We start from the raw sequence: 26,888 nt of genomic DNA, 5'->3' as shown, positions 1-26,888 counted from the left end.
GTTTTTACACTGAATTATACTTATTAAATTATTACTTACTAATTAGTCTAATATTACTAAGTTTGATAACACTATCAATAAGTTTAATAAAATTTTTAAACTTTTGACAAAAATTAATTAAATTTTAAAAAATTAGAAGTTGAACATAGGGGTCTGTTTCATAATTTCATATAGTTGAGGGGTCTCCATACATTTTGACTTGTACTTTTCCACCTCCCCCATTTCGACACCACCATTAACAAAATCTCGAAGACGAAGGAGACGAAACCCTAATTGCGACGACGACGACGATGCCGATCTCGTGCTACTCATCCCATGGCGCTCTCGCGAGCTCTCCACGATCTCTTCTCCCTTCTCCTCGTCTCCCACGAGGACGAGGGGGTAGCGGCGGAGGAGGGAGGGCCCTGGAACCTACTAGAAGATTCTGGAAGGTTCCGTCCCTTGTCGTCATGGCTTCCGCGGTCGACTCCTTCGAGAGCTCCGCGAGCTTCGCCAGGCGCATGGAGCTGGCGTGGCTCATCTCTCAGGTATTACCCCGAACCTATATAGCTTTTTGATCTTACTTTGATTGAGATCATTGGGGAAATGAGGAATTTTTAGGGTTCTCTTACCTTTTTTGGTAGATTTGGGCTCGATTTTTGTGGATTTGGAGTTTTAGATGCGCAAAGTTTAGGGTTTATGACGATTTATTAGTCTCAAAAATTTGATCTTCATGTCAATTTCATCTCCGTAGTTTCCTTTTGTAATAGCTTAGTCCTTGAAGTTTATTCTGAAACCTTGAGAACGAAATAAAAAATCAAATTGAAATGTGGGGACCAAACTCCAGGGACCGAATTTATGTACTAGATTGCTAGAATTGAAATATGAGGAAGTTGAAATTTGAGACAAATTTGAAGGACTAAATTTGCAACTGACCCAAAATTTTATTACTTTCTTTAGAAAATAGTGATCAATTATGTGTAATGAAATGATGAAATGCGATTCGGGATATGAATTTGGTTTTGTGAATTATGTTTGTATGTAGGTAGTTTTATGGGACGAAATCATTTCACGTCCAATAATTCTCATGGATCTGCCTATTGGTTTCAATTTTTTCATTGAGAGGGAAACTTCGAAACCTAATGAAATTTTAAAACAAACAGTTCTTTGAAAGCTAGTGTACAATCCAATGTTGTATTTTCTGGTAATCCTTGTGTACAATAAAAGGTGGAATATAGTCTACGAGTTATGGCTGTTATTACTTCACTATCCCTTCTATCAGAGTTAAGGAACCTAGTTGTAATAAACTGTCACCTGCTCACATGCCGATTTGAGGTAAATCGGACTGCTCTTGGCGCCCTTATGCGAGATTCTTTGGCGCTCTTGTGTGAGGTTCTTTCATCTACTTCACAAAAACATTAGTTGATGGATTTAGATGGGGTGTGGAAAGGAGGGAGGGAGAAGCCGTTACCAATTGTATTTGATGTTGATATTATTGAGTCAAATTGATGCTAGGAGATCTATATTGAAGTAAAAAAGATCTTTTGTTGTCGGTATCTTTTACTTTGAGATTAAACTGTCTCAAATTGGCTGATTCTAACGGTTGATACAAGTTGTTTATCGGATAAACAGTTGGGACAATATAATAAACATCTTGTATCTGCATGTACTTACTAACATAGATTGTGACTAGATAGTAGTACCATCCAAGTACTTTTGGTAGTCTAATCTTATTCCTGTAGAGTATGGGAAGTTTTTGTTAAGAAAATTAATATGCATTCTATCTTATGTTTACAATATTATTAACCTCATAAACATGTGATTTGCAAGAATAAGTGTATAATTATCATCTCAAATTGGAACCAAGAAAATCAATCATAATCCACTAGCTACTTAGTATTGCCCAGGTGGCATCTTGTAAAGTTTAGCACTTCATATACGCCATTTTCTTTTCACCACCGGTAGTGCCCGGGTGGCATTTTGTAAGGTTTAGCACTTCATAAATGCCATTTTCTTTATACCACCTTGCTCGGTTTTAGAATCTTTTGAGTTGATTGATGGCTAATCTTTTCCTTTTGGTGTATGTTTTCGAAATAAAGTTTGTGATGAACCTTGCTATTTCGTCGAACTTGTAGTGCCTGCATTGTGAATACATTAGCCCTTATGGTGAGATGTTTGTATTCATATTAAGAGTGAGGGTAGTTCTTTGCTTCATGCAATTAAATAACTAAAAGACTCTATGGATGAATGTAAACAGTATGAAACATTCTAAAACACTGCTAAGTTAACCTTGTCATTTGGTAGATGAGCATGCATTTTTTTGTTTTCTTTTTTCCCCTTCTGACAAGCATCTATTATTATAACGTGCTCTTGCTCAAAAGCTTGACTAGGCTGATGTTTACTGATACTAAAGTTCATTTCAGTTTACTGATACTTACTGATATTTGCTCAAGAAGCTTGAAGGAAAATATGCTGGCATACATTTATGTATTGAGGTTTGATGGATTGGGTTCAATTTGCGCTGCCACACTCTTTAAGTTGCATCGTTTTACATTCACATGATATAGCTTACAATTGCTCAAAATAGAACATAATGTATTGCTATTTACATCTTTATTAGTTTCTGACCTTTGATGCCTAGTTTTTCATAAGTGATTGTAAACTTAGTAATTCTTAATTTCAATCAACACTTTTTTACTGGAGAAATGTTTTGTTTTAGCTAGGAATGTAAAACGGGCCAAGCAGCCCGTGAGCCGCCTGACTCGGCACGAGTATGTATAGCGTTGAGGCACAGCACGGAAATGTAGCACCTACGCCGGCCTGACCCTTTGAGCCATGCTAAGCCAACCTCCTTGAGCCCATTGGCCCGACATGGCACGGCCTGCAATGGGTCTAGGGCGTGCCAGGCCCAGAGGTAGGCTCGCTGCCCAGCATAGCCCTGCCCCCAAGGCCACGCCTGGGCCAGGTCTTGGGGGCCTTGTTTATTCTTGGAGAAAGACCTAGCTAGCTAGGCCCTTATCCCAAGGATTGGCCTTGGCCCTTTCTCCAAAGGTCTGCCATGGTAAACCCTTGGGAGGAGAATGGTTTATGTGTTTGGTCCATTTGGACCAAAATACCCTCCCTAAGGACCCCAACAATCAATTTTTGACTGTTGGACGGTATTTTGTTCCAAATAGTTTTTTTGAACTTTAAAATTTTTATAAAATGTAAAACATTTTAAATTTTTTATTATTTTATAATATTTTTAATTTTTTGACCAAAATATCAGTTTAACAAGGAGTATGTTCGTATTTATTTTTTAAAATTTATACATCTTAAAAAAAATAAAGGGCCGGCCCGGATCCTGGCGCAGCCTGTGCCGTCCAAGCTGAGGGACCATGCTGGGCCGTGGATCCAAGAAATCTGCCTGGCGCCATTCTAGGCCGGCCCTGGCCTGGGTGAATGTGAACCGTCACCATCGCAGCAATACCTGCATTACACTCCTAGTTTTAGCTGTGCCAGCACTAAGTGAAGCCACTGTTTTTGCCTATTGTTCATCATGTTCTCGTTGTCCTCCACTGTAATTTGACTGTGCAATATCTTTCTTTTTGGTGTTTTTATTTCTTTATATTTGAATCTGATTGTAGAATTATATTTGAATCTGATTGTAGAATGACTTCATTTGGTGATAAACTTGATTGTTCAATTGAGATTAATCAACCAGATTATCACCACTACTGCCTTTGTGTAGTTAAATAGCGTCTCTGAAATTTCCCAGAGCTAGCAATTGAATTCCACACGTTTTGATTCATTGTGATGCTCCAGTGACTTCCTACACTTTTACATTATTACATATCTTGCAATATTTTCTTCGCTTGTCTCCTCTATGGTCTAATGCAAAGCACCAACTGCATTATTGCTTCCCTTGTTTCTCCCACATGTATAATGATAAAATGTTAAAAACTCTGATTGCTTCATTGAGGGCATGCACAACGCAAATAGACTAATGCATGCGATTCACTATAACTGTTTAAAGTAAGCTTTCCCGTGAACTTAAAAGTAATACTTGTTTCACTCTGCAGTACAAGTGCAATACTTGAATAAAATAACACTATTAAAATTATATTCTTTCTCTGTGCAGCAACCAAGACCGATTGCTTGTTCATCTTGCGAGTCGAAGGGCCACGTGGAATGCAAGTGGTGCGGGGGCACGGGCTTCTTCATCCTGGGTAACAACATGCTATGCGAAGTGCCCTCGAGAAACACTACATGTGTCATATGTTCTGGGAAGGTAATCAGGACATGAAAACACCACGGTGTCCTTCATTTTCCGCTGTGAATTATAATCGAACTGATCTCGAGAAAATAAGACTATAAGCGGGGCTTTATTTTGTTTCGAACCCAGGGTTCTGCTTCCTGTTCTGATTGCAAAGGCACGGGCTTCCACGCGAAGTGGCTGGAAGAACCCCCGTCTCGCGAAATGAAATGAGACGCTCGCAGTCCGATCGACTCTTAACATATTCTTTACATATACCTGGAATTTGGTAAACAGAAAGAATTCATTATTATTATTTTTTTCCCTAGTATTCAGCATGTAACTAAACCTATTGGATTGGTTATTTGTGATTCCTGCTTTTCTTTTAAACTCCTGCTAATATCTTTGTACAATATGAAAGATCCTACTGTAAAAGTTTTTTTATTTTATTTTATTTTTTTTCAAATTAATGTTGGTAGTTGATGATGAATGCTAAACATTGACCATTTACGGTCTTCCTCATTTCGGTATTTTGACGATCAACACTCTTAAATATGATCGAAGGTATTTGGATTATGTAGGAATCGATCTGTGTGGGTTTTCGGTGTCATTTAATTAGTGTTTCAAGTGGTTCCAAAATTGACAAGTTTTAGCAGCAAAAATTATATAAATTTGATATGGATTGAAATATGGGCCACTCAATCTCATATTTTTCAATTCGACCATCCAAATTTTTTGCTGAGAATAGGTTGAAATTCAATAGTATGTTATGGATTAAAATATAAAATGCGAGCAAAAAATTAATGGTGCATGGATGCACATATGCACCGGGTGTAAGCACCCTTTTAAAAGTTTAGACTCCAACTTTGGAATATTTAAACTAAAAAGTTTTAAGTATCAAACTAAAACTTTGGCTAAAAATCTGAGGACTAGGTGTGAAGCCCTAATAGTCCCATATTGAATAAAAAAAAAATTATAATTGAAAATATAAGAATCAGAAATTCTAATATTAGATAAAAAAAAAATTATAATTGAAAAAAATATATATATAAGGATCAGATATTCTAATATTAATAATAATCTGTGTTATTACACTAGGTGCGGAATTTACCTTAAAATTTTGATTAATAAATTTGTAATTACCTCCCATAGTTATCAACTAACAAAAGAATTTAATTACTAGATAAGGGTGCCCGATGGATTCTCGAAATGTCCTTCCTACATTTTTTTTTTTTTTTTACTTCAAATACTAGCCCTGTGGTTTCACACTTTCTTACTTTAGTACCCTGTGCTTTAAAGTATGTATATCACTTTCGTATTCTATAATTTAATTTTTTTCTTATTGTTATTCCCTCTACTAATTTTTTTTATTAAATTAGTGACCTAAGTTAAAACTAAATGGTACTAAAATGGATATTCAATAAACTATAAGTGAGATATTTGAAGTTTTTTCTATGTGATTTAACGAAAAGTTAACGTAAGGACCGATGAAAATAGAAAAATAAAATCACTGAGGACTAAATTGATACACGTTAAATCATAGGATACTAAAGTGAAAAAGTGCGAAACTATAGGAATGGTATTTGAAGTTTACCCCTTTTTTTTTTTTTTTTTTAATATCTCAAGTTGTAAAACAGGTGTTCATGACAGGACTTAATTGTAACATATGATGATGAAGTTTAAGTCCTTAGTTAAAAATAATTCCCAAAATTAGGTTAGATGTAGACTTTTGTGTATGGTTTGAGGACTCATGCTTCAATTACTCTTTTGTATGCAAAGTAATTTTTTTCATTAAAAAAAAAAATTATTCTTTTTACAAGCATCTTGTGTACTGTGGTGTTAAAATGCTAAAGCCCAATGTGTCTCTTCCCCATGTCCATTTGTTGAAGGGAGCCTTCATATAACCTTGCTTTTAGTGTAGCTTTTTTATCCTCTTTGCTAACCTGTATCTTGTACTTGCCATCCACAATATTTTCTATATATATTTGTATTTTAAAAAAAAAGGAAACATTCCAATGCTTATTAAGGACCTTCTTGGACATGTATGAGAAACGGTCGGCGCATTTTTTTTAGGTCAATTGCATACTGGTTCCCGCAAATATAATGAATTGCAGATATATTTCTGTAAAGTTCAATTTTCGTAAGTTATTCCTGCGAAAGTTATAATATTTTCAGATGTATTCCTGTCGTTAGAATCCGTTAAAAAAGTTTAGTTAACATAAGTTAAATACTTTACCCGAATTAATTTTTAACATTTTTACTCCTCTTATATTATACTGTTATAATTTTTGGCGGAATATACTTGTGGTTGCGTGTCTTTTTCCTTTTCTTTTTCTTTTTTCCTCTTTGCTTCCCTCGTTCTTTTTCTGTTATTCGCGCCTTTTTGAGGCCTTAGCTGCCTCACCCTTTGTAGCTAATTTCATTTGCTGAATGAATAAAACAGATAGCACGCTACCTTAGAATATATTGTTTTTTTAATCCATGATATGAGTATATTTTTCACAAAAGTATGTGATTCTTAATGCATGAAAACATAGTATGTGCCAAAATAAATTAGGGACCACTAAAGTGTATCAATGCATGTTCTTTATTAAGCCATATGGATCTCCAAAGTTTGATTCGTGTCCTAAAGATATGCTTAAGTTAAAAATTGCTAGGGTTTGGCTTTGTCTCCTTAACACTACCATTACCACCAAGGATAAGAAGCCAAAATGTAAACCTCAACTCTTACAACTCTCATAGTAATTAATTAAGTTGCTAAATACCTCAAATGAAGCTTCCCTCTAGGTGTTGCCATTTAAACTTTTATGTATCAAGGCAACAACTAATAAGTTGTCCTTTGCTCCTTGTGTCTTAGCCAGATAAAACTAGCGTGGCCGCGCGCGCATTAGTTTTGTCTCCATCCAATGACTCGTTAGATTAGTTTTGATTTGGATCTTGCTAATCTAGAAGCTCCATATTTGCAAGAAATCTTGAAGTGTCGTAGAAGTGCGTATCTGGCCTGATGCGAGACATAGTTTTTCTGCTCAAGTAGTATAATGAAAGAACCGTCGTCCAGCGATCGAGGGCTTAGGGCCAGATCGTAAACTCGAATTTCTAAACTTCTGAAAGAAAGAGTAGAAGCTTCAATTCGATCTTTCGATCACCAACTATTTTATTTGCTTTTGTGAACAACTTCTAGTCCCGCTCAATAATCTGCGAGCAATCTTATTGAAGTAGCACTTCTATTGAAGCTTCAGTTGTACATGTGTTAACTAAATCTAGGTGAATCCGACATCGAGAGTGGAACAAGTTATCCGATGATAATTTGGAAGGATTTATATATTTTTTTAAAAAAAATTGTAATTGTTCCCAATGAGTTTGATTTGTAGCTATTGTGATTATTTAGTAGGTAAAAACGTGTAAACAATTTCCAAAGTTCTGTGATTTTAGAATATGTAAACTTTAGAATTTTTGTTTTACTATCTAACCTTATAATTATCTTAAATTAACTAGGAACTAAACATCATTTTTGGCTCCTTTTTAATGATTTTATTACTTGACGAAATATTCTATAATGTTAAGTAAAAAAAATTGAGATTTTCGAAGGGGTATATTGATAAATTGGTAATCTTTCAGGGGTGTATTTGTAATTCTGTCTTGTAAATTGGCTAGCTAATTAGTTTGAGGACTAAGTCTTAAGCTTTATTCGGTTCAAGTCAAATTAGTACTAAACTTGTATAAGTGAAAATCGATAAATGATTGGCTACTTTTATTCCTTAATTAAGAGGATAATTTTTGGTGTCACACCCCCTAATCAAAATCATTCATAATTAATAAATAATTTTTGACCTTGAATTTGATTTTAAGTAAGAGTCCACTAAATTGAAGCCACTCAATTTGTCAAAAGTGTCTCCCACAAATTAAATGATTTGAGTCAAAATTGATCTGCTTTGATGTCACTATATTTTAACAGTTGAAATTTGATTAAGTCAGAGCGAAAATACAAAAGCAAGTTATTTTGGGGTGAAAAAAAGCATTGGTGGTCCCCCAACTTTCAAAGAATTACACTTTCGTCCTTGACCATTTTAGCCAAGTCACTAAATTTACTTTCCAATTTACCAGGGTCCAAATTCCAATTTATCAAATTCCAAGATTATGTTGAATGTAAAATATTAAATATATTTTCCTCTAACAATCTAAGTTAAAAATATATATATATTTCATACGGTATTAAAGCAGTCGTGCATATCCTCTCGCCTCTTATTGAAGTAATAACAAAAGATGATTAGAGAAATTTCGAATAAGAAAAACTTAGATGCTTTTTTTAGCCATGTTATAGGTGCAGTATTGTTCGATAAAATAGTGCTCAGTTAGTAATCCCATTAAAGTAAGCGTTACATATGATTCACTTACCAGCTTCTCGCTATAACTAATTGAAGTTTTTATTTTTACAAGATTTTGCACTTAAAAATTTCTTTACACAAACAACACTTCTGAAAAAATTTCCACCGGATCAAGCAAACCCTATTAAATTCTTATTGATGCTTACCTTTCTAACCTTCTTGTTTTTATCACCTATTTAAATTAGATTTTCATAAAAAATTTCTAATGATTCAAAGAGTAATGCTACAAGTACACCCAAAAATAGGGGTAAATTGCATTGTTCTTAGCCTTTTTCATACTAATCTTGTCACCTTCGTATATATTAATAATATAAAAATATGTAGCGATATGACTAGTGCAAAATTTTTTGTCGTTGGATGAAAAGAGTATAAAATTTACACTCAGTTTTAGATAAAGAAGCAAATGGGCCACATTTGTAGACAAACGTTGTCTCCCATCCCTTACACCATTTTCTTGGCGAGTCGAGATGAATGCGGAACAAATAGATTTTTAATCCTATTTTCTTATGTGAGGGGACAGGGCGAGGTCGGATTTTTGACGAACTTTCGACAAATTAAGATGGATCAAGAGAAAAAAGGGATTATGCACCTCATTTTTCTAGCGGATAAGAACAGATCAAGATGAAAGCTATTTCTGCCGATCCCGACCCATCTGTATATCCGTGCTTTTGGATGTACAAGCAGTATTTTTCTTTTTCTGACTAAAAACTCCACATGTCCCCTACCTGTATCTGATCTCCCATGCATGAAGCACAACTCTGCAGTACTTGATATGAAAATGACAAAATTAGTGCATGCAACTTAACCCCAATATATATATGCCATGATTTTTTTTTTTTTTTTTAGAATTGCAAAATTCATACTATCACAATTGCTAGAGACAAAGTTCTCACAATTCACGGCCACTTAGAGGCTGTGACATAATTGGATTTTTTTTTTTTTTTTTAGGGGTCCACACTCAGAAAACTTTTAAAAAAAATAAAAAGAAAAAAATTTAAATAGAAGTACATTGTGTAAAAAATTGAATATAGAGCACGTTCTCTGAAGAATACAAAATGCTCAATTTAGAAACTGCTCATGAGTGATCCAAAAGACGTATAAGATTTACATCCAACCAATTCCATTGAATCACGTGAAATAAAATATTTAGTTACTATATAATAATATAATAAATTCAAGGGTAAATTGTATATAGATTCCTGTAAATATGATGAATTGCAGATATATTCCTACAAAGCTTAACTTTCATAAGTTATCTCTACAAAAGTCCTAATATATTCAGATATATCTCTGCTGTTAAGTTCCGTTAAAAAAATTTAGTTAACCATAGTTAAAATACTTAACTATGATTAATTAATAAGGTAAATTAATAATTTTACCCTTCTTCTTCTTGCTCTTTCTCTTCCTCTTCCTCTTCCTCTTCTGCTTCTTCTTCTCCTCCTTTTCTCCTTCTTTTCTCCTCCTTCTTCCTTTTCCTTTTCCTCCTCCTCCTTCTTTCTTTTTCTTTTCCTCCTCTTTCTTTGAATCGGCCGCACCTTCGCCCTCCGCCTCGTCGCAGTGGGCCTCAGCCTTGTCTTCATCGGCCGCAACTCCGACAAGTTCTGCCGCCGCCGCCCGCTCTAGCAGCCCGAAAAGAAAGAGAAAGAGGAAAATGGAGATTTGTGAGGACATTTATGCAAATATATAGCAGCTGGAGTTTTGCAGGGACATATTTGTGAGGGCAAAAATATTATTTCACGAACATACTGTTAAAAATTAAACAGTTCTTTAACGGATACTAACCAAAGGGACATATTTGAATGCATTAGGACTTTTGTAAGAATAACTTATGAAAGTTGAATTTTACAGAAATATATCTGCAATTCATCATGTTTGCGGGGACCTGTATGTAATTAATCATAAATTCAAATAGAAATAATGTCAACGAATAGTACATTTTATACTTTGTTATATGGAGTATGCATCACTATTATGTCCAAGATAATTTTTTTTTGTCGAACTTTAAATTTTCTGCTCTGATAACATATAAAATTTAAGTTTGTTTTGCCAAAATGCCAGTTTTTATGCTTTATATAAGGCTAAAAAATATTGAAAGAAAATGTTTTGAGGATTCGCTTTACCAATGATATAATATTACGGTGGAAACTACTACCGAAAAAAGTAAGCAACAGCGGCGCTTCCCACTTCCATTTCACATTATTAAAAGAAAGTTGTCAAGCTCTTTCGAATTTTCCGAATATCTCCAATTATTAAAGTGGATATATTTTGACACCATAGCCCAAAATAAACCATTTTTCTTCTTCTTTTTTCCCTTTTTTGGGAGTTTGTGTGCAAGCCCCAATTCCTTTTAGGGTAGATTCTCGAATTGAAATAAGATTAACTGATTCTAATAGTTGCTGTGTGTTTTACAGGAATCGAATCTTGATTCTCAATTCAGTCTGAAATGAGAACGATTTGATCCATTTCTAGTCTAATCCGACTTTAAATTCTGAATTAGTCCATTCTAGAATAAACTATTCAAAACATTTTCTCACAAATAACTCCGCCTCCTCTTCCCGCATCACTCTTCTCTTCCTTAACAAAAACCACTCTCTCAAAATCCTAATACTTAAGTGTCATAATTATCCATTCCAATTTTTATTCTAATGATGAACTAAACATTTAAAAATGATTCATTATTTCATTTTCCATTCAAATATAACCCAATTCCATTTCTTATTTCCATTCTACTCGTGATCAAGCATGCCCTCAATATATAATATAATATCCCAAGCATGTATTGAACATATTACATTTAAACACTACACTTTTTGATAACTTAGAATTCTTCAAGAATAATAATTATTTGGGTTAATTTTATACATATCTCTGCAAACATAGTGAATGACAAATATATCCCTATGAAGTTCAACTTCTATATATTGTCCCTATAGAAGTTCTGATATTTTCAAATATATCCATTTGACTTGTTACCGTTAGAGCACTGTTAGAGAACTATTTATATTTTCAATTTTGCTATTACAAATATACCCCTTCAAAAGTCATAACCGTATAATATAAAGTGGTAAAAATGTCAAAAATTAATCAGGATTAAGTATTTACTCTATGGTTAATTAAAATTTTCTAACTAAAATTTTCTAACAAATTTTAACGGTAGGGACATATTTAAAAACATCAGAACTTTCATAGGAACAACATATAAAAGTTGAATTTTGTAGTGATATATTTATCATTCACTATGTTTGTAAGAACCTATATAAAATTAACCCTAATTATTTTGTATTATATAATATAGTATCAAAACATAAGATCATGATTTCTCTAATTGGCAAATAACATGCTTATTTTTTTACACTATTTAACAACACAAGCACCTTTCCCATGATGCATATTTCACGTAATTAACAATACTAACCTTACCAAGCTAGGCCTTGATCCACTATAAAACAATAATTTGATTATCATATGAAAAGCACTTTTAGAGAGAGAGAGAGAGACTTAAAAACAATGCTTTGATACATCACATTTAAAACGCATTGAAAACACGAGCAATGCTTTTATACGCGCAAAAAGTACGTTAACATTTCACACCCTATTTTGGCGCGGATGCACAAACATATCTGGAGGGGCATGCCTCGTAAATTGGAGGGCTGTCTGCAAAAGAAAAAAAGAAGGAGGCCTAGGAATCAAGGATTTGGCGACTATGAATATTGCGCTTTTAACTAAGTGGTGGTGGCGCTTCTTTAACGAACCAGATCTACCTTGAAAGAAGTTAGTCAGATCGATTTATTATATTAGACGCAAACCTCTTCATGAGGGTAGGGCCTTTGTACCATACTCTCAGTGGTGGAAAGGTGTAATGCGATGCCGGGACATCTTTACCTGCGGTACAACCTACAACCTCGGAAACGGCAAAAACATTAAGATTTGGTCATCAATTTGGTACGGCGAGGCTCCCCTTCGTACCCTCTTCCCCGACATCTACGGCCATACCCGAAACAAGGAGACAACTATTGCTCAGTGCTGGGGCCCTAATGGTTGGCGGTGGCAATATATCTGCCGCGGTCCGGCGGGGCCTCTACCTGTGAACTATCATAGACAAAAGGGCCTGCTTATGGACTTGCTTCGGCCCATCCGGCCAACTCAGCTTCCGGACCAGATCAAATGGCGTTGGACCTCCAACCAAAAGTTTTCAGTCAGATCCCTCTATCACTTTCTCACGGACTCAGGCATGGTGGACCCCCTAAGTCGACATATCTGGAAATTGAATATTCCTGGCAAGGTCAAAGTTTTCTTATGGCTACTACTTCGTAAGAGGATCCCCACTGCAGACAGGCTCCATAAGCAAGGGTGGCTACCGGATCAAACATGTTTCTTCTGTGCCGTTAATTTGGAAAGTTGCGACCACCTCATGACTTCCTGTGTCTTTGTTCGCTTCATTTTGCTGAGCGTCGGCGGCTTGGAGGCTCTGTCTGATCCCTCGGACGATGTGAGAGACCTCTGGTCTAAACTTATTGATATAAGAGACACCAAAGACAGACTTATTTCCCTCTCCCTCCTTTCTGCCGTTTGGTGGGTCGTTTGGACGGAAAGGAATGGTTTAATCTTTCGAGAAACTGCCCCCAACCCTACTCGGTGCCTGGAACGGGCGAAACTGCTGCTTGACACCTGGATCGCTCATTGCTGACCCTGCTGGATCCCTGCTGATTGACGCCTGTCGCTTTTACACTTTCTTTCTTCCTCTTTTGGTTTTAGTTATTTGTCGCTTTTACACTTTCTTTCTTCCACTTTTGGTTTTTAGTTATTTGTCGCTTTCGCTCCCCTTACCCTCTTTTGACGCTCTTTCCCCCGTCGGAGGCCCCGGCTGCCTCCATTATGTAAGCCTAATTCATCCTCTAAATGAATGAAGCAGGTAGCGTGCTACCTTTCTCTCAAAAAAACATTTCACACCCTATTGGTGGGTCATCTGGGAGAACAGAAATGATACGATCTTTAGAATAATCCAGCTGGACTCCCTGATAGCAGTTCGTAAGGTTAAACAGTCATCGAATTTTTGGAAACATTTACTTTCGGCTAATCGACACTTTTATGAGATGTAGTTTTCTTTCTTTCTTTCTTTCTTTCTTTTTTAAATTTTTATTTTTTTATTTTTTCCCACCTTCTTACAGGCCCTGGTTGCCTCATTCCTGTAGTCTAATTCATCTTTTCAATAAATGAAGCGGATAGCACGCTACCTTTTTCTCAAAAAAAACATTTCACACCCTATTTATTCTGGGGCTAATATTTATTATTTTTTTAAAAAAAATATTAAAAGAGAAATACTAAGTATACATTCAAAAAAATGGTATAAATTGTATATCCCTCCCATCCAAGGATTGAGACAATCTTTATTTGATATATTGTATAAATATAAAATGAGTTCGGTTCTGGTTCTAGTTCGGATATAGATAAATTCTTATTTGAACTTGAATTCATCAATTTTTTATTTTTTATACCCGTAATCGAAACCATACATTGCAGTATCAGTTAAATCCATCCCGTTCGGATTCATATTCTGGTAGAATCTCGAATATCTAAATTCATCGGCATTCCTAACCTTACTGAAATTTTAGTATAGACTCAGTAATTTGAATAGGAGCAACGTAAAATTTACACCCACTTTGGATATATAGATAGATAATATTGCTCATATTAAAAATCCAATAAAAGTTATTAATTCCTTAGATAGATAGATAGATAAAAGATTTACACTCTATATTTAGAACAAAAATTGTTTGGGAATGGAATCCCCAATTATCCATTTAAGATTGTGGGATCCGTCGCCACATCTGGAAGCAAAATATAATACACATTAAAAATTACAAAAATATATAAAATTAAAATAATTTTTAATATAAATTTTAAGTTTCTGAACTTGATGTCAAGTTAATTTTCAAACTCAAAAGTTTAACATTTTTTACACTCTTAATTATTTCATTTTGGATTAATTTATTTTATTTTTAATACTAATTTTTGTTGGATGAAAATTTTTATATAAATTTTTGTTTGGATGAAAATTTTTTTATTCACACAAACAATCTAATTTTCATCCAAACAAAAATTTTTAGTTTCTAGTAAGAATTAATTATTTCATTTTGGATTAATTTATTTTATTTTTAATACTAATTTTTGTTGGATGAAAATTTTTATATAAATTTTTGTTTGGATGAAAATTTTTTTATTCACACAAACAATCTAATTTTCATCCAAACAAAAATTTTTAGTTTCTACTTATAATCTCAATTTGTATATGTTTCTGAAATAAATAATTCTTACTTATCCTCAAACCAAATAAAGCCTAAGAAGCTTGTATTATTTGGTTTACCAAAATATTAAATTTAGCCTTTAAGTTATTTTTTAAATATAAGATAGGTTATCTCGCACGTAAAATACACTAACAACAAAAAATCAAAATCAAAATCCTTACGACTCATTGAATTAAGTTATCCTTGGACACCTCATTCCATACACCCAGATAGGATCTAAATAACCTATTCATTTCCATACGTAATAACACATTACAGATATCTCAACGAGTTGATTACAATATTTTCTCCACGGTACCATAAAAAAAATAAAAAGTCATATTTTGTATGCTTTTGTCCCAACTCTGTTTTATTTGTTACCATTAGATGGCCAATAATACCAAATGGGCTCTTATGCATCCAAAAGTACATTTATTTAAAGATTACATAATACCATAAACAAAATATATATTGCTTATTTTTCTATATAATTTCACGTTCCACATATTATTAAGTGGATTACGATATTTTCTCTACAATTCTACCAAAATACAAAAAACATATAGTTTTGCTAGTTTGTGTTGAACGGGCGTCGATACCAAACAGACTTTTATTCTGACATCCAAATTAACACACAGTATGAAAAAAAAAAACCTCACGTTCCACGTATTATTGAGTCAATCACGATATTTTTTTTGTGATTCTACTAAAGAACAAAAAATAGATAGTTTTGCCGGTTAGTGTTGAACGAGCATCATTACCAAACAGACTCTTATTCTGACATCCAAACACATAGTAAAAAAAAAAAAAAAAAAAAAAAAACCCTAATATTTGGATATCATTTATTGGAATTCTAGGATATGTGAGGGCAGCCAGCCAAATGGGTAATCTCATCAGCTGCCTTCCAAAAGCCCAAACTTTGCCGCCCCCACACCACACTCTCTTAATTTGTACGTACCCCCTCACCCCCCCCTCCCTCCTTTAAACCCCCACCCCCCCCTCTCCCTCTTCTTTAGGACTTAGTCTCCTCCTCCTCCTCCTCTCTCTCTCTCTCTCTCTCTCACACACACACACACGCGCACACAAACACACAACATACACATACACACACATACAACGCAACACGAACATGGCGAAGAGCCAAAAAAAGAACACCTCCCACCGCCGCGAGAGCACCTCCGCGAACACCAACAACGCAAACAACGCCAACAACAACGGAGTCAAGGCGAAGAGGACGAGAAAGAGCGTCCCGAGGGACTCTCCTCTGCAACGTAGCTCCGTGTATAGGGGAGTGACGAGGTGTTAATTCCCTTAATCGCCTTACCTCTCTCATCTTATCCTTACAATTTTTTACTTTCGCAATGAATGAATTAATTCGAGATTCTTCGCACGATGATAACATAACAACGCATGCAGGCACCGGTGGACGGGCCGATACGAGGCTCATTTGTGGGACAAGAATTGCTGGAATGAGTCCCAGAACAAGAAGGGTAAACAAGGTTGGTTGAATTTTTTTTTTTTTCTCTCTTTTTTTTTTTGTGAAACATTAATTATTGAGTATTTTTCTTTAGATTGATCTAATAATATTCATCTTCTTTTATGTATGTATGATGATGATGGGTTTTTCCATTGAATGGAAACTGCAGTTTATCTTGGTGAGTTAATTAACCAACCAAGTTCATGAACTAATTTCTTAATTTGTAATTGTAAATATTATATATATTTGTTTTTACACTGTTTTTTTTTTTGGTGATTTTTGGACTGGGTTGTAAATAATTATTTTGTCAGGGGCTTATGATGATGAGGAAGCAGCAGCAAGAGCTTATGACCTGGCTGCATTAAAATACTGGGGCCATGACACCATCCTCAACTTCCCGGTACAGCAATTTTTAATTCAAGGACCATTTTGTAATTTTCCCATTTTTTCTTTTTTTTTTTTTTTTTTAATTGTATGGACACTCCCGCAACTATCAGTCATTCTGAAATCCACCCCTCACTCTTAATTTTATTTTTCTTTATTTGAATTGTTTTAGTTAATTTGGTTAAAAAATTTCGCTTAAGTTTTCGGACAGAGTAGTTATTCTCATTAAATAATCTTATTTCATTCGCTACAAAGTGGTTTAAGCTATTAAATTTAATGGGAAATTGCGTAAAATTTTTAGTTTATTCTATTAAAACTACGAAATTCTGCGTAGAAAAAAAATAAGCCGATCTCGATTATAAAAAAATTCAAAGTTGAGGCAGTAATTTCAGAACGGCTTGTAGTCGAGGGGGTATCCATACATTTTTACCCTTTTCTTTTTTCAAAATTTTAAATCTAATTATGTAATAATTACAGGTATCAAATTACGAAGAAGAGCTAAAAGACATGGAAGGGTTATCCAAGGAAGAGTACATTGGATCCTTAAGAAGGTATTAATTAATTAATTAATTAATTAATTACACTATCTAAAAGTTTAACAAGTTATATATGTTTTAAGTGAGTAATTTGTGACACAAATTAATCACCAATTAAACTAATTAATTTGTCTATAATTTACAGGAAAAGTAGTGGGTTTTCAAGGGGAGTCTCAAAGTATAGAGGAGTTGCAAGGTAATTATATTTTCTCAATAGATATTTTAATTTTTAAATTTTTAAATTTGGCCTTTTTACTTTTTTTTTTTTTTTTTTTTTGTTTCCCTTTTGTGCATTTATGATATATATAAATATATATATAAGACTTGGTCAAATGTGGGGTATGGAATTAGAGCTTTTTATGTTGCTCCTCAACTGTATGTACTTTGTTACTTTGAAATATTCCAACAGAAAATATGTTAAATAATTTTTTTTTTAAAAAAAAATATTACTTTGGAGAGTTTAAAATAAACAAAAAAAATTTAGGAGAAAATTAGTGGTGCTTATGAAAAAAATGTTAAGAACTTGAAAAATTAATATTTACAGAATTATTTTTACTATTAACAGATGGGCTAAATAATCTCAAAATATATATATACATTATATATATTAGCCTTATAAATAGCAAATCAATCATGCAAATATCAATTCATGTAGTTCATCTCATGTCATAACAATATTTCCTTTCAACAATTAATTTATTTTTATTTCTTTAGGCATCACCATAATGGAAGATGGGAAGCGCGGATTGGCCGAGTTTTCGGCAACAAATATCTTTATCTTGGAACTTATGGTATATATATCTGTTTCTAATCTCTCTTCTCTATGACTGTTATTCCATGTAGAATTTATATTTTGTCAATTTTAAAAGTTTTACTGTCAGAATTATATAAAATTAATCAAACATAATAGAGTTATTATCGGTCAAAAATATTAAAGAAAAAAAAAATTTATTAGTTTATTTCATAGTATTAATGTCCATGGCTATGTGTGACATGTCAAAATCAGTGGATTAACCAACAATTTGAACAAGCCTTCTATTACAGTTAGGTTACAGGTATTAATTAATTAAGAGAAAGCAAAATTTAAATGTGACAAGCCCAATAATTATTGCTGGAGCATAAATTGTTGGTTGTTATTGTTGTGCTAAGTTTATCTATATTTGACCTATCATAAATAGCTCAACTATATAGCCTAAAATTTTAAATGTTTTGTTAATTAAACCTTACCTTCATACAATAAACTTATAAACAAAATTAACGCGAAACATTATTAAATTTGATCAGTTTCGATGAATTCAGATATACTCTCGCGAGACAATTACATCCATAATTTTATATACACATATAATAATTAATATATATGTTTGGTGTATTACTAAGATAATTCATTTGTTTTCTTTTTCTTTGAAAAAATAAAATTAAGCATAATTAATAGAGCATGTGGGAGTATATATATTAGTACATTCCATTAATTCATTCCAAACTAGCAAGCCATTGAAAAGTAAACACATTGACAACAACATCATCTCCCATTATAAAGTCTCCAAATGTACTTATATGGCTTAAGCATGGTCAAAATGACATTTTTACCCTTTGAATTTAATCAACACCTATCCCCATCATAGGAAAAAAATTGCTCTCCCAATCCCGGAAATAATTGTCCGCACTCAGTATATTCATCTAACCCGATAGATACAATCTACATTATTTAACTAATTTATACGTACTTATTATCTGGACCACTGAATTAGATTTCGATTTTAAGTTTTTCATTTGAGAATTCTTAAGTTGAGGTGTATGAAAAATCTCATGGTACATATTTGCGGGCCATGGAATGCACGGGCACGTACCCTAACCCTAGTAACTTGAGCGAACACGAAAATAAGATGTTGCTGAGTCGACGTATACGAGTACAAACCGAGTCGACTCGGTCGCGTTCCGATTGTGGTTGGGGGGAGTTGAGGACATTAACTACCAACCTCCAACAGTCCATTTGCAATTTGCCATTTTGTTTGTTGAAGCTTACACTCACCCACCAAAGCATGCCCAATAATTAAGTTGTTACTTATTTAGCCCACACACACACACACCCACACAACTATTTTGTAGGTGCACCAATTCGCCCTAATAAATTTCAAGTGCACAATTCAATACTTTTTATAAAGAACTTAATTTTACCTAAATTTTTGTCCTACTTGTTCCCATCAAATCTTTCTAGGGTTAGGTGGTGTTAATGAAGCTCTTTGGTTCCCACACATTAATGAAGCTCTCTACTTGTGTTTCTTGTATTAATGGTGCAAATTTAGCTACATACACATCTTGTTGGAGCTAAATTTAGTTGATTTGGGTTTACTAATTAGGGAAAAAGTTTGGTACAACAATGTAGTTGAGAAAAACTTACTTTTCTTTAATTTTATGTGGTTTGTAAAATAAGTGTATGGAAGTGAAAATGAATTGGAAAAGTGATAGAAGGGCAAAAAGAATCTATGAGTTGCTCATTACAGATGAATGATTTGTGTATTAATAGATGCTTAATAATAGGTATACGGGAACGTATGGCTTGTATGTATAAAGGCATTTTAGGTGTCGTAGATCATATCTGCTCGTTATATTTTTCGTTTCAGAAACTCTTAGTGATCGTTATTTTTTTACGATGGTGTAAAATTTGCATGATTTCACACAGCAACACAAGAAGAGGCCGCGACAGCATACGACATGGCGGCGATCGAGTATCGGGGCCTGAATGCCGTCACAAACTTTGACCTCAGCCGCTACATCAAATGGCTCCGCCCCGCCACCGACGCAAGCCCTAACCCTAACCCTAGCCCTAGCCCTAGCCCTAGCCCCGACTCTACCATCCCTTTCCCCTCTTCCATTCTCGACCTAACACACGACGCCTCCGCCCTCGACGAATGCAGCTTCCTCCAGCAGCAGCAAGCAATGGATCAAGAGATCTCTCAACTCAACGATCCACATCCCGCGCCCTCTGCCACAGCCTCATCTGCGCTCGGACTACTACTCCAATCAACCAAGTTTAAAGAGATGTTGGAGAGGACGTCAGCGGGGGGAGGCGGTGAGGAGACGTCACCGTCGACAGAGATGTTGCCACCGGAGTTCGAGAGGAGACCATCGAGCTGCAGCTTTCCCGAGGACATACAAACATTCTTCGAGGGCCAAAACAGCGAGAACTACATCGACGACAACGACGCTATCTTTCGCGACCTCGACGCCTTTTCGTCGTCGATTTTCGAATGCGCGCTCGACTCGTGAGACTAGTGATCGGCCGTCCGGCGACGCCTCCGTCGACTATTTTCATAAAATGGATAAACAAATGGCTCGATGAAATTAGAATGAGCTATTTGATTCTTCTTCTTACTATTGTTACTACAATTTTTTTTCTCCTTCTCTATTGGCTATGTAGAAAAATATTCTTTCAAAAATAATTAATGGCACACTTAGTGCTAAGGAGCTACACTAATTTATACAAGACATTAAAAAGTTGTATTGAACTATTCTGGAGTTTTACTTTTATTTTCTAGAAAAAAAAAACATGTCGTCTGGTAGAATAACAAAGTAGGTTATTCAATTACTATCAATAGTAATTCTAGCTCGATTCAATAAGTGTAATTTTTAAAGAATTATATGATGAATTTTTTGTTCAACATTTATTCCTTACTCTAAAAATAAAAGTAAAATTGAGAATGGTAGGGTGAAAACGTGCTAAACTATAAGATCATATGTACAATTTTTGAAACACAAAATGATAAAGTAAAAACACACAAAATCATAGTAAGGTAAACACCTATATTACTAACCACATATGTCAATTTTTGAATATTTTATTTGTCAATTCAAATGAAACTCACTACAACAGAATTAGATTATAGGGACACATGCTTGGGACAATTTTGTGTAAGTGTCACATTTATGCCAAAACTTAAAAAAAAAACTACTGCCTAAATATAAAGTACAATCCAACAAAAAATAAAAGGGTACTCTACTATACTCAACCCACCCCACTAAGTCCATTCGGCCCGATTACAAACAGAAAAAAAAGAAAAAGAAAAATCAATTACCATTTTCCCTTCTTCTCTCACTCAATCGACTGAAATCCTAAACGAAGATCCCTTTCTCTCGTCCTTCTTCGCCACCGCAGCCAACGAGATAGAGTTCCGGCGATTGCTAGATGCTTAAATAAATGTTTGCAAATTAGCAGCACTCTTTTTAAATTATAGCGACACTCTTTAACTGTCACTATATACCTAGCGACCCCACATGTAGCAACACTTTTTAAAAGTGTCGTTAATTTAGCCAGTAGCACTTTTTTTGACCTATATTAATATTTAAAAGTATTGCTATAGACCGTTTTTGTTGTAGTGACTAAACTCTCTTGTAATGTTCCTATTTAAGCTTATTTTATAGGAATCGTATGATTGAGACTGATTTACATTGTAGTATTTGTTTTTTCGAGATAGGTTTAAGTAGAAAAAACTTCATTGAGGGGCTTCCCAACAATCTCTCGTTAGAGAACCTCCAATCTGCTGTCACGTATCAGTTTTACACATATTCAAGGATTATAATCCTTCTTTTTAAAGTTTAAAAATCGTTTGGACGAAAGCAAAACTAGCACATGGCAGCAGACTGATATTTCTCCAGCAAATCGGCGTAGTGATTTTCTCACTGAAGTTTTATCCAGAAACTTAAACTAAGAAATATATATATATATATAGGCTGGGGCTACTATACTCATATGAGTATAGAGCCCTTTGTACTCATAACTTTTTGACCGTTCAGATGAAAAAATGTGCGGTTGGGATGAAAGTGGTTACAGTTAGATTGATAGTGGGCCCCCTAGGGTTGAGTGGGTGGTTGGTTGAATAGTATAATCTAACGGGTGAAAATGATTAAAGGGTAGATCAAATGGTAAAAAATTTATGAGTACAAAAGGCTCTATACTCATAAGAGTATAGTAGCCGGACTCATATAGGCTGGGGCTACTATACTCATATGAGAATAGAACCCTTTGTACTCATAACTTTTTGTACTATATATATATATAGAGTAGGGCTAGAATACTTGTAAAAGTATCATGGGGGTGATACTTGTGTGTTTTTAGCCCTTGGATGGAGAGATGTGAGGTTGAGATGATGGTGGTAGGTGGTGGTAGGTGGAATAGTGTTTAATCCAAGGGCTATTAATAATCAAAAAGTAGATCCAATGGCTTAAAACCTAATAGCACCATGATGGTGATACTTGTAAAAGTATCATAGCTCAACTCTATATATATAGAGTTGAGCTATGATACTTTTACAAGTATCACCATCATGGTGCTATTAGGTTTTAAGCCATTGGATCTACTTTTTGATTATTAATAGCCCTTGGATTAAACACTATTCCACCTACCACCACCTACCACCATCATCTCAACCTCACATCTCTCCATCCAAGGGCTAAAAACACACAAGTATCACCCCAATGATACTTTTACAAGTATTCTAGCCCTACTCTATATATATATATAGTACAAAAAGTTATGAGTACAAAGGGTTCTATTCTCATATGAGTATAGTAGCCCCAGCCTATATGAGTCCGGCTACTATACTCTTATGAGTATAGAGCCTTTTGTACTCATAAATTTTTTACCATTTGATCTACCCTTTAATCATTTTCACCCGTTAGATTATACTATTCAACCAACCACCCACTCAACCCTAGGGGGCCCACTATCAATCTAACTGTAACCACTTTCATCCCAACCGCACATTTTTTCATCNAAATTATTGGTGCTATCGATAGTACCCAGCCGGACATATATATATATATATATATATATATATATGATAATAGTCCTAAACTGTACTCGAAAGTGTACTGTCAACAGTTTGAGATTCGAATATCTGTCGGACACAGCAGCCAAATTTTTTGTTTAGTCTGATGATTCTGGCCTTGCCTCGTTCTCTCGTGAGAGTCGGAGATGTTGGTTTTGTTTTATTCTGGTGAATAATTAATTGATGCGCGAGCTATATATAAGCCGACAAAAGTTGAATGCCCGTGACATTTTAAGTAGTGCGGTAAATTAAGTGTGAGTTTCTCTGATACCAATTTCGCCTCTAATTGCTTATTTTAAGTGCAGTGTATCTCACGGATGCGGGTCGATCCTCCTTTTTTTTTTTTTTGTTTCGTCTGATGATTCTGGCCTTACCTGAATTTGATTTTGTTTCGTTGCGGTGAGTGATTGATGCTCGAGCTATAAGGCCGACAAAAGTTGAGTGTGTTAGGATTTTCATAAATGTGGCTTAATTAATCATATTCAAAGCTGAATTAATTATATATAAAATCAATGCTAACAAATATAGAATTGCTTGATATGATATATTTTATTCATTTTCATCTATTTAAATTAAATAGAATTCTAATTAGATTTTAATAAAAAATCGATTTAGACTATATATATATATATATATATATAGGCTGGGGCTACTATACTCATATGAGTATAGAACCCTTTGTACTCATAAGTTTTCGACCATTCAAATGAAAAAATGAGTGGTTAGGATGAAAATGGTTACAGTTAAGTTGATAGTGAGCCCCCTAGGGTTGAGTGGGTGGTTGGTTGAATAGTATAATCTAACGGGTGAAAATGATTAAAGGGTAGATCTAACGGCCAAAAACTTATGAGTACAATAGGCTCTATACTCATAAAAGTATAATAGCCGGACTCTATATATATATATATATATAGGGTACTGGTCCTATTAATTTCTTATGTGCATTCTAATAAAAGATTACCATCTATTTCATATCATAAAGAAAGGTTTTTGAGACGGGAGGAAAAATCATATTACAGTTGGTTGGACTTGTTGCTTCTTTAGATTAATCAAGAATTTCTTCTTATGGCGAAAAATATGCCTGAAACTTAGTTTTTTTTTTTAAGAAATTTTACCGTAAATTGCTCGATCCTAATATTTCTTACACATTTAGATAAATATTAGATGAACAACGTATGGTAAATAAAATAATATACACAAAAGCTAAAAAGTGGCAAAAGATGATACAGGACCAAATCATGGCTGGGGCATATGAGGGGAAAACGCAACTGTACTTATGATACTCTTTTACATTTTTATCAAGATGATAAAAACTAAGTTATCACTTATATGGAAGCTCTACTACCTAATTCAAGTCATTTATCATTCTTTTTTATAAGATTTTTATTTTGAGCCTTTCATTTTTAGACTACCGGTCTGATAGATAAATGATACTGAATAACTATAAAATTTAGTTTTTAAATACTTTCAATAGTGTAAATTAAGTCTAACGTAGCCGATCGTCGATTTGGAAGTCGCATCGTTGAAAACAACTTGGTAACACGGAAACCTCCGTGCTACCAATAGTATACCAGTCTAGCTCTCTCTCTCTCTCTCTCTCTCTCTCTCTCTCTCTCTTATATATATATATATATATATATATATATATATATAGAGTGCGCTAGAATACTATCGATAGAAACCGGCACTTTTGCACCCATTGTTTTCGAGATGGAGCCTCCAATCGACAATCGGCATCGTTAAACATGATCTATGCCACTGAATTGTTTAGAAATCAAATTTCAAATCTTTTCGACATCATTTGCCTAATGTTCAAAGGGTTTCAAAATTTATAATTTTAATGGTCGATATGAGGCGTTTCTCGTTTAACGGCGTAAAGCTATCCAAATCAATTGAATTTTTGTTAGAAAATTATTTAAACTATTTAAAACAAGATCTATACTCTTGATCTTGATTACAAGACTCCTATCATCATTTTTTTAAGAATATTCATTTTCAGCCGTTCATTTTTGTGTCCACTCGATGGATAAGAGAACAATATCGAAAATGTATGAAATTTGATTTCTAAATACTTCAAATGGTAAGATCATATTCAACGATGCGATCGTCAATTTGGAGCGCTCCATCATCGAAAACAAATAGGTGGTAAAGTATAGGTTTGCTATCGGTAGTTTCTAGCTCAACTATATACTAATAGATATATATATATATATATATATATATATATATATATATATATATATATATATATATATATAGGGTCCGGCTACTATACTATAATGAGTACGATCGCCCACGTACTCATAAGTTGTTTTCGATGATAGAGCTTCCGAATCGACGATCCACACCGTTAAACGTTATTTATAGCATTTAAAACTTATAGAAATCAAATTTTATAATTTTTCGACATCATTTACCTTAAGATCAAGACGTCACAAATTTGATAATTTTTTACGGTCGGTATGAGATACTTGCTAGTTTAACGGTGTAAAAGAATCGGAATTTGTTAAATTTTTGATAGAAAATTTTATTTGCTACATAGATAAAGATCAATAACTCCGATCTTGAATTGAAGGTTTCGATCATCTTTTTTTAGTGCATCGTTCGATTTTGACCGTTTATTTTATGCCCACTTAATGGACTTTATTATAATTTCGAAAATTTACGAAATTTATTTTCTAGAAGTTTCAAATACTCTAGATCACATTTAACGGAGTGGATCGTCGATTCAGAAGCTCCATCATTAAAAACAACTTATGAGTACGAGGACTCCAATACTCATAATAGTATAGTAATCATGGCCTATATATATATATATATATATATATAAAATTACGCTACTATATTATCGATAGTACAAAGCGCTTGGTACTATTAAGTTAATAGTACCAAGAGCTTGGTACAATCGATAGTATAGTAACCGAACTCTATATATATATAGAGAGAGAGAGAGAGAGAGAGAGAACTAAATCAAGGCTAGGCAGGGGAAAAAGCAACTGTACTTATGATACTCTTTTACATTTTTATCAAGATGATAACACTAAAAGTATTCACTTCTATCGATCGAAGCTGTACAACCTACCCTTTAGTCACTCCAATATCAGAACTTGAACAAACCACTGCTCTAGTTCTTTGTTCCGCTGAAACTCAGCTTTGTTGCAAGCAAATTTTCAAGCATTACTGGCACTTATTTCGCCATAAATCACGCAACCCTATTTTCTAGTACACATGCATGTCAATAAATATATATTAAGCAACCAACAAAGCTAGGTTGATTACAAAAAATGATATACACGAAAACTTAGATCGGTTCAGTTCGACCCGTGTTTTACAAATCCGGCCGGCCGAATCGTGATCCAGTCCTTAGATCGATTCAGTTCGACCCGTAAAACCGAAAAGCTTTAAAACCCACATGGAGCCGTCTGAATTGGCGGTTCAATCAATAAACTGGTGAACCAGCCTGATTATTAGTCGGACCGGTTTGAATTATCATTCACCATAGATTATTGATCGTACGGTTTAATATGTTCGCTTTGAAAACTTCATAAAATATATTTCTTTATCTTGTTTATTTGTAATATTTCATTTTATACCAAAAAAATTTAATAATTTATTATTAATAATGATATCATATTGATCTAGTCGACCAACTAGTTGAACCGGTTAACCATAACCCGGCATCTTTTTCGGTTCGTAATCAGTTCCGAACTTTAAACCATTGATTTTACTTCTGGAATTATATCATTTATTATTATTTTTTCTTTTTTCAAGTTTTTTCTTC

At 34.1% G+C, this 26,888-nt stretch overlaps 2 protein-coding genes across 2 annotated transcripts; both read left to right on the top strand.

Annotated features, from left to right (window-relative positions):
* Window positions 213–4,683, top strand: LOC109724366 (protein EMBRYO SAC DEVELOPMENT ARREST 3, chloroplastic). Its single transcript, XM_020253162.1, has 3 exons — window positions 213–527; window positions 4,100–4,249; window positions 4,364–4,683. The coding sequence occupies exons 1-3, from the start codon at window positions 291–293 to the stop codon at window positions 4,445–4,447; spliced, it is 471 nt and encodes a 156-aa protein (XP_020108751.1). The 5' UTR covers window positions 213–290; the 3' UTR covers window positions 4,448–4,683.
* On the top strand, window positions 15,943–20,882 carry LOC109725476 (AP2-like ethylene-responsive transcription factor At1g16060). Its single transcript, XM_020254679.1, has 8 exons — window positions 15,943–16,181; window positions 16,299–16,381; window positions 16,529–16,537; window positions 16,671–16,759; window positions 17,221–17,294; window positions 17,425–17,475; window positions 17,994–18,070; window positions 19,963–20,882. Exons 1-8 carry the CDS (start codon window positions 16,012–16,014, stop codon window positions 20,547–20,549), a joined length of 1,140 nt encoding a protein of 379 aa, XP_020110268.1. The 5' UTR covers window positions 15,943–16,011; the 3' UTR covers window positions 20,550–20,882.

This window comes from Ananas comosus, linkage group 2 (assembly GCF_001540865.1).
Source record: "Ananas comosus cultivar F153 linkage group 2, ASM154086v1, whole genome shotgun sequence".
Taxonomy (NCBI): Eukaryota; Viridiplantae; Streptophyta; class Magnoliopsida; order Poales; family Bromeliaceae; genus Ananas; species Ananas comosus.
This window is presented reverse-complemented; position numbering and strand designations above follow the sequence as displayed.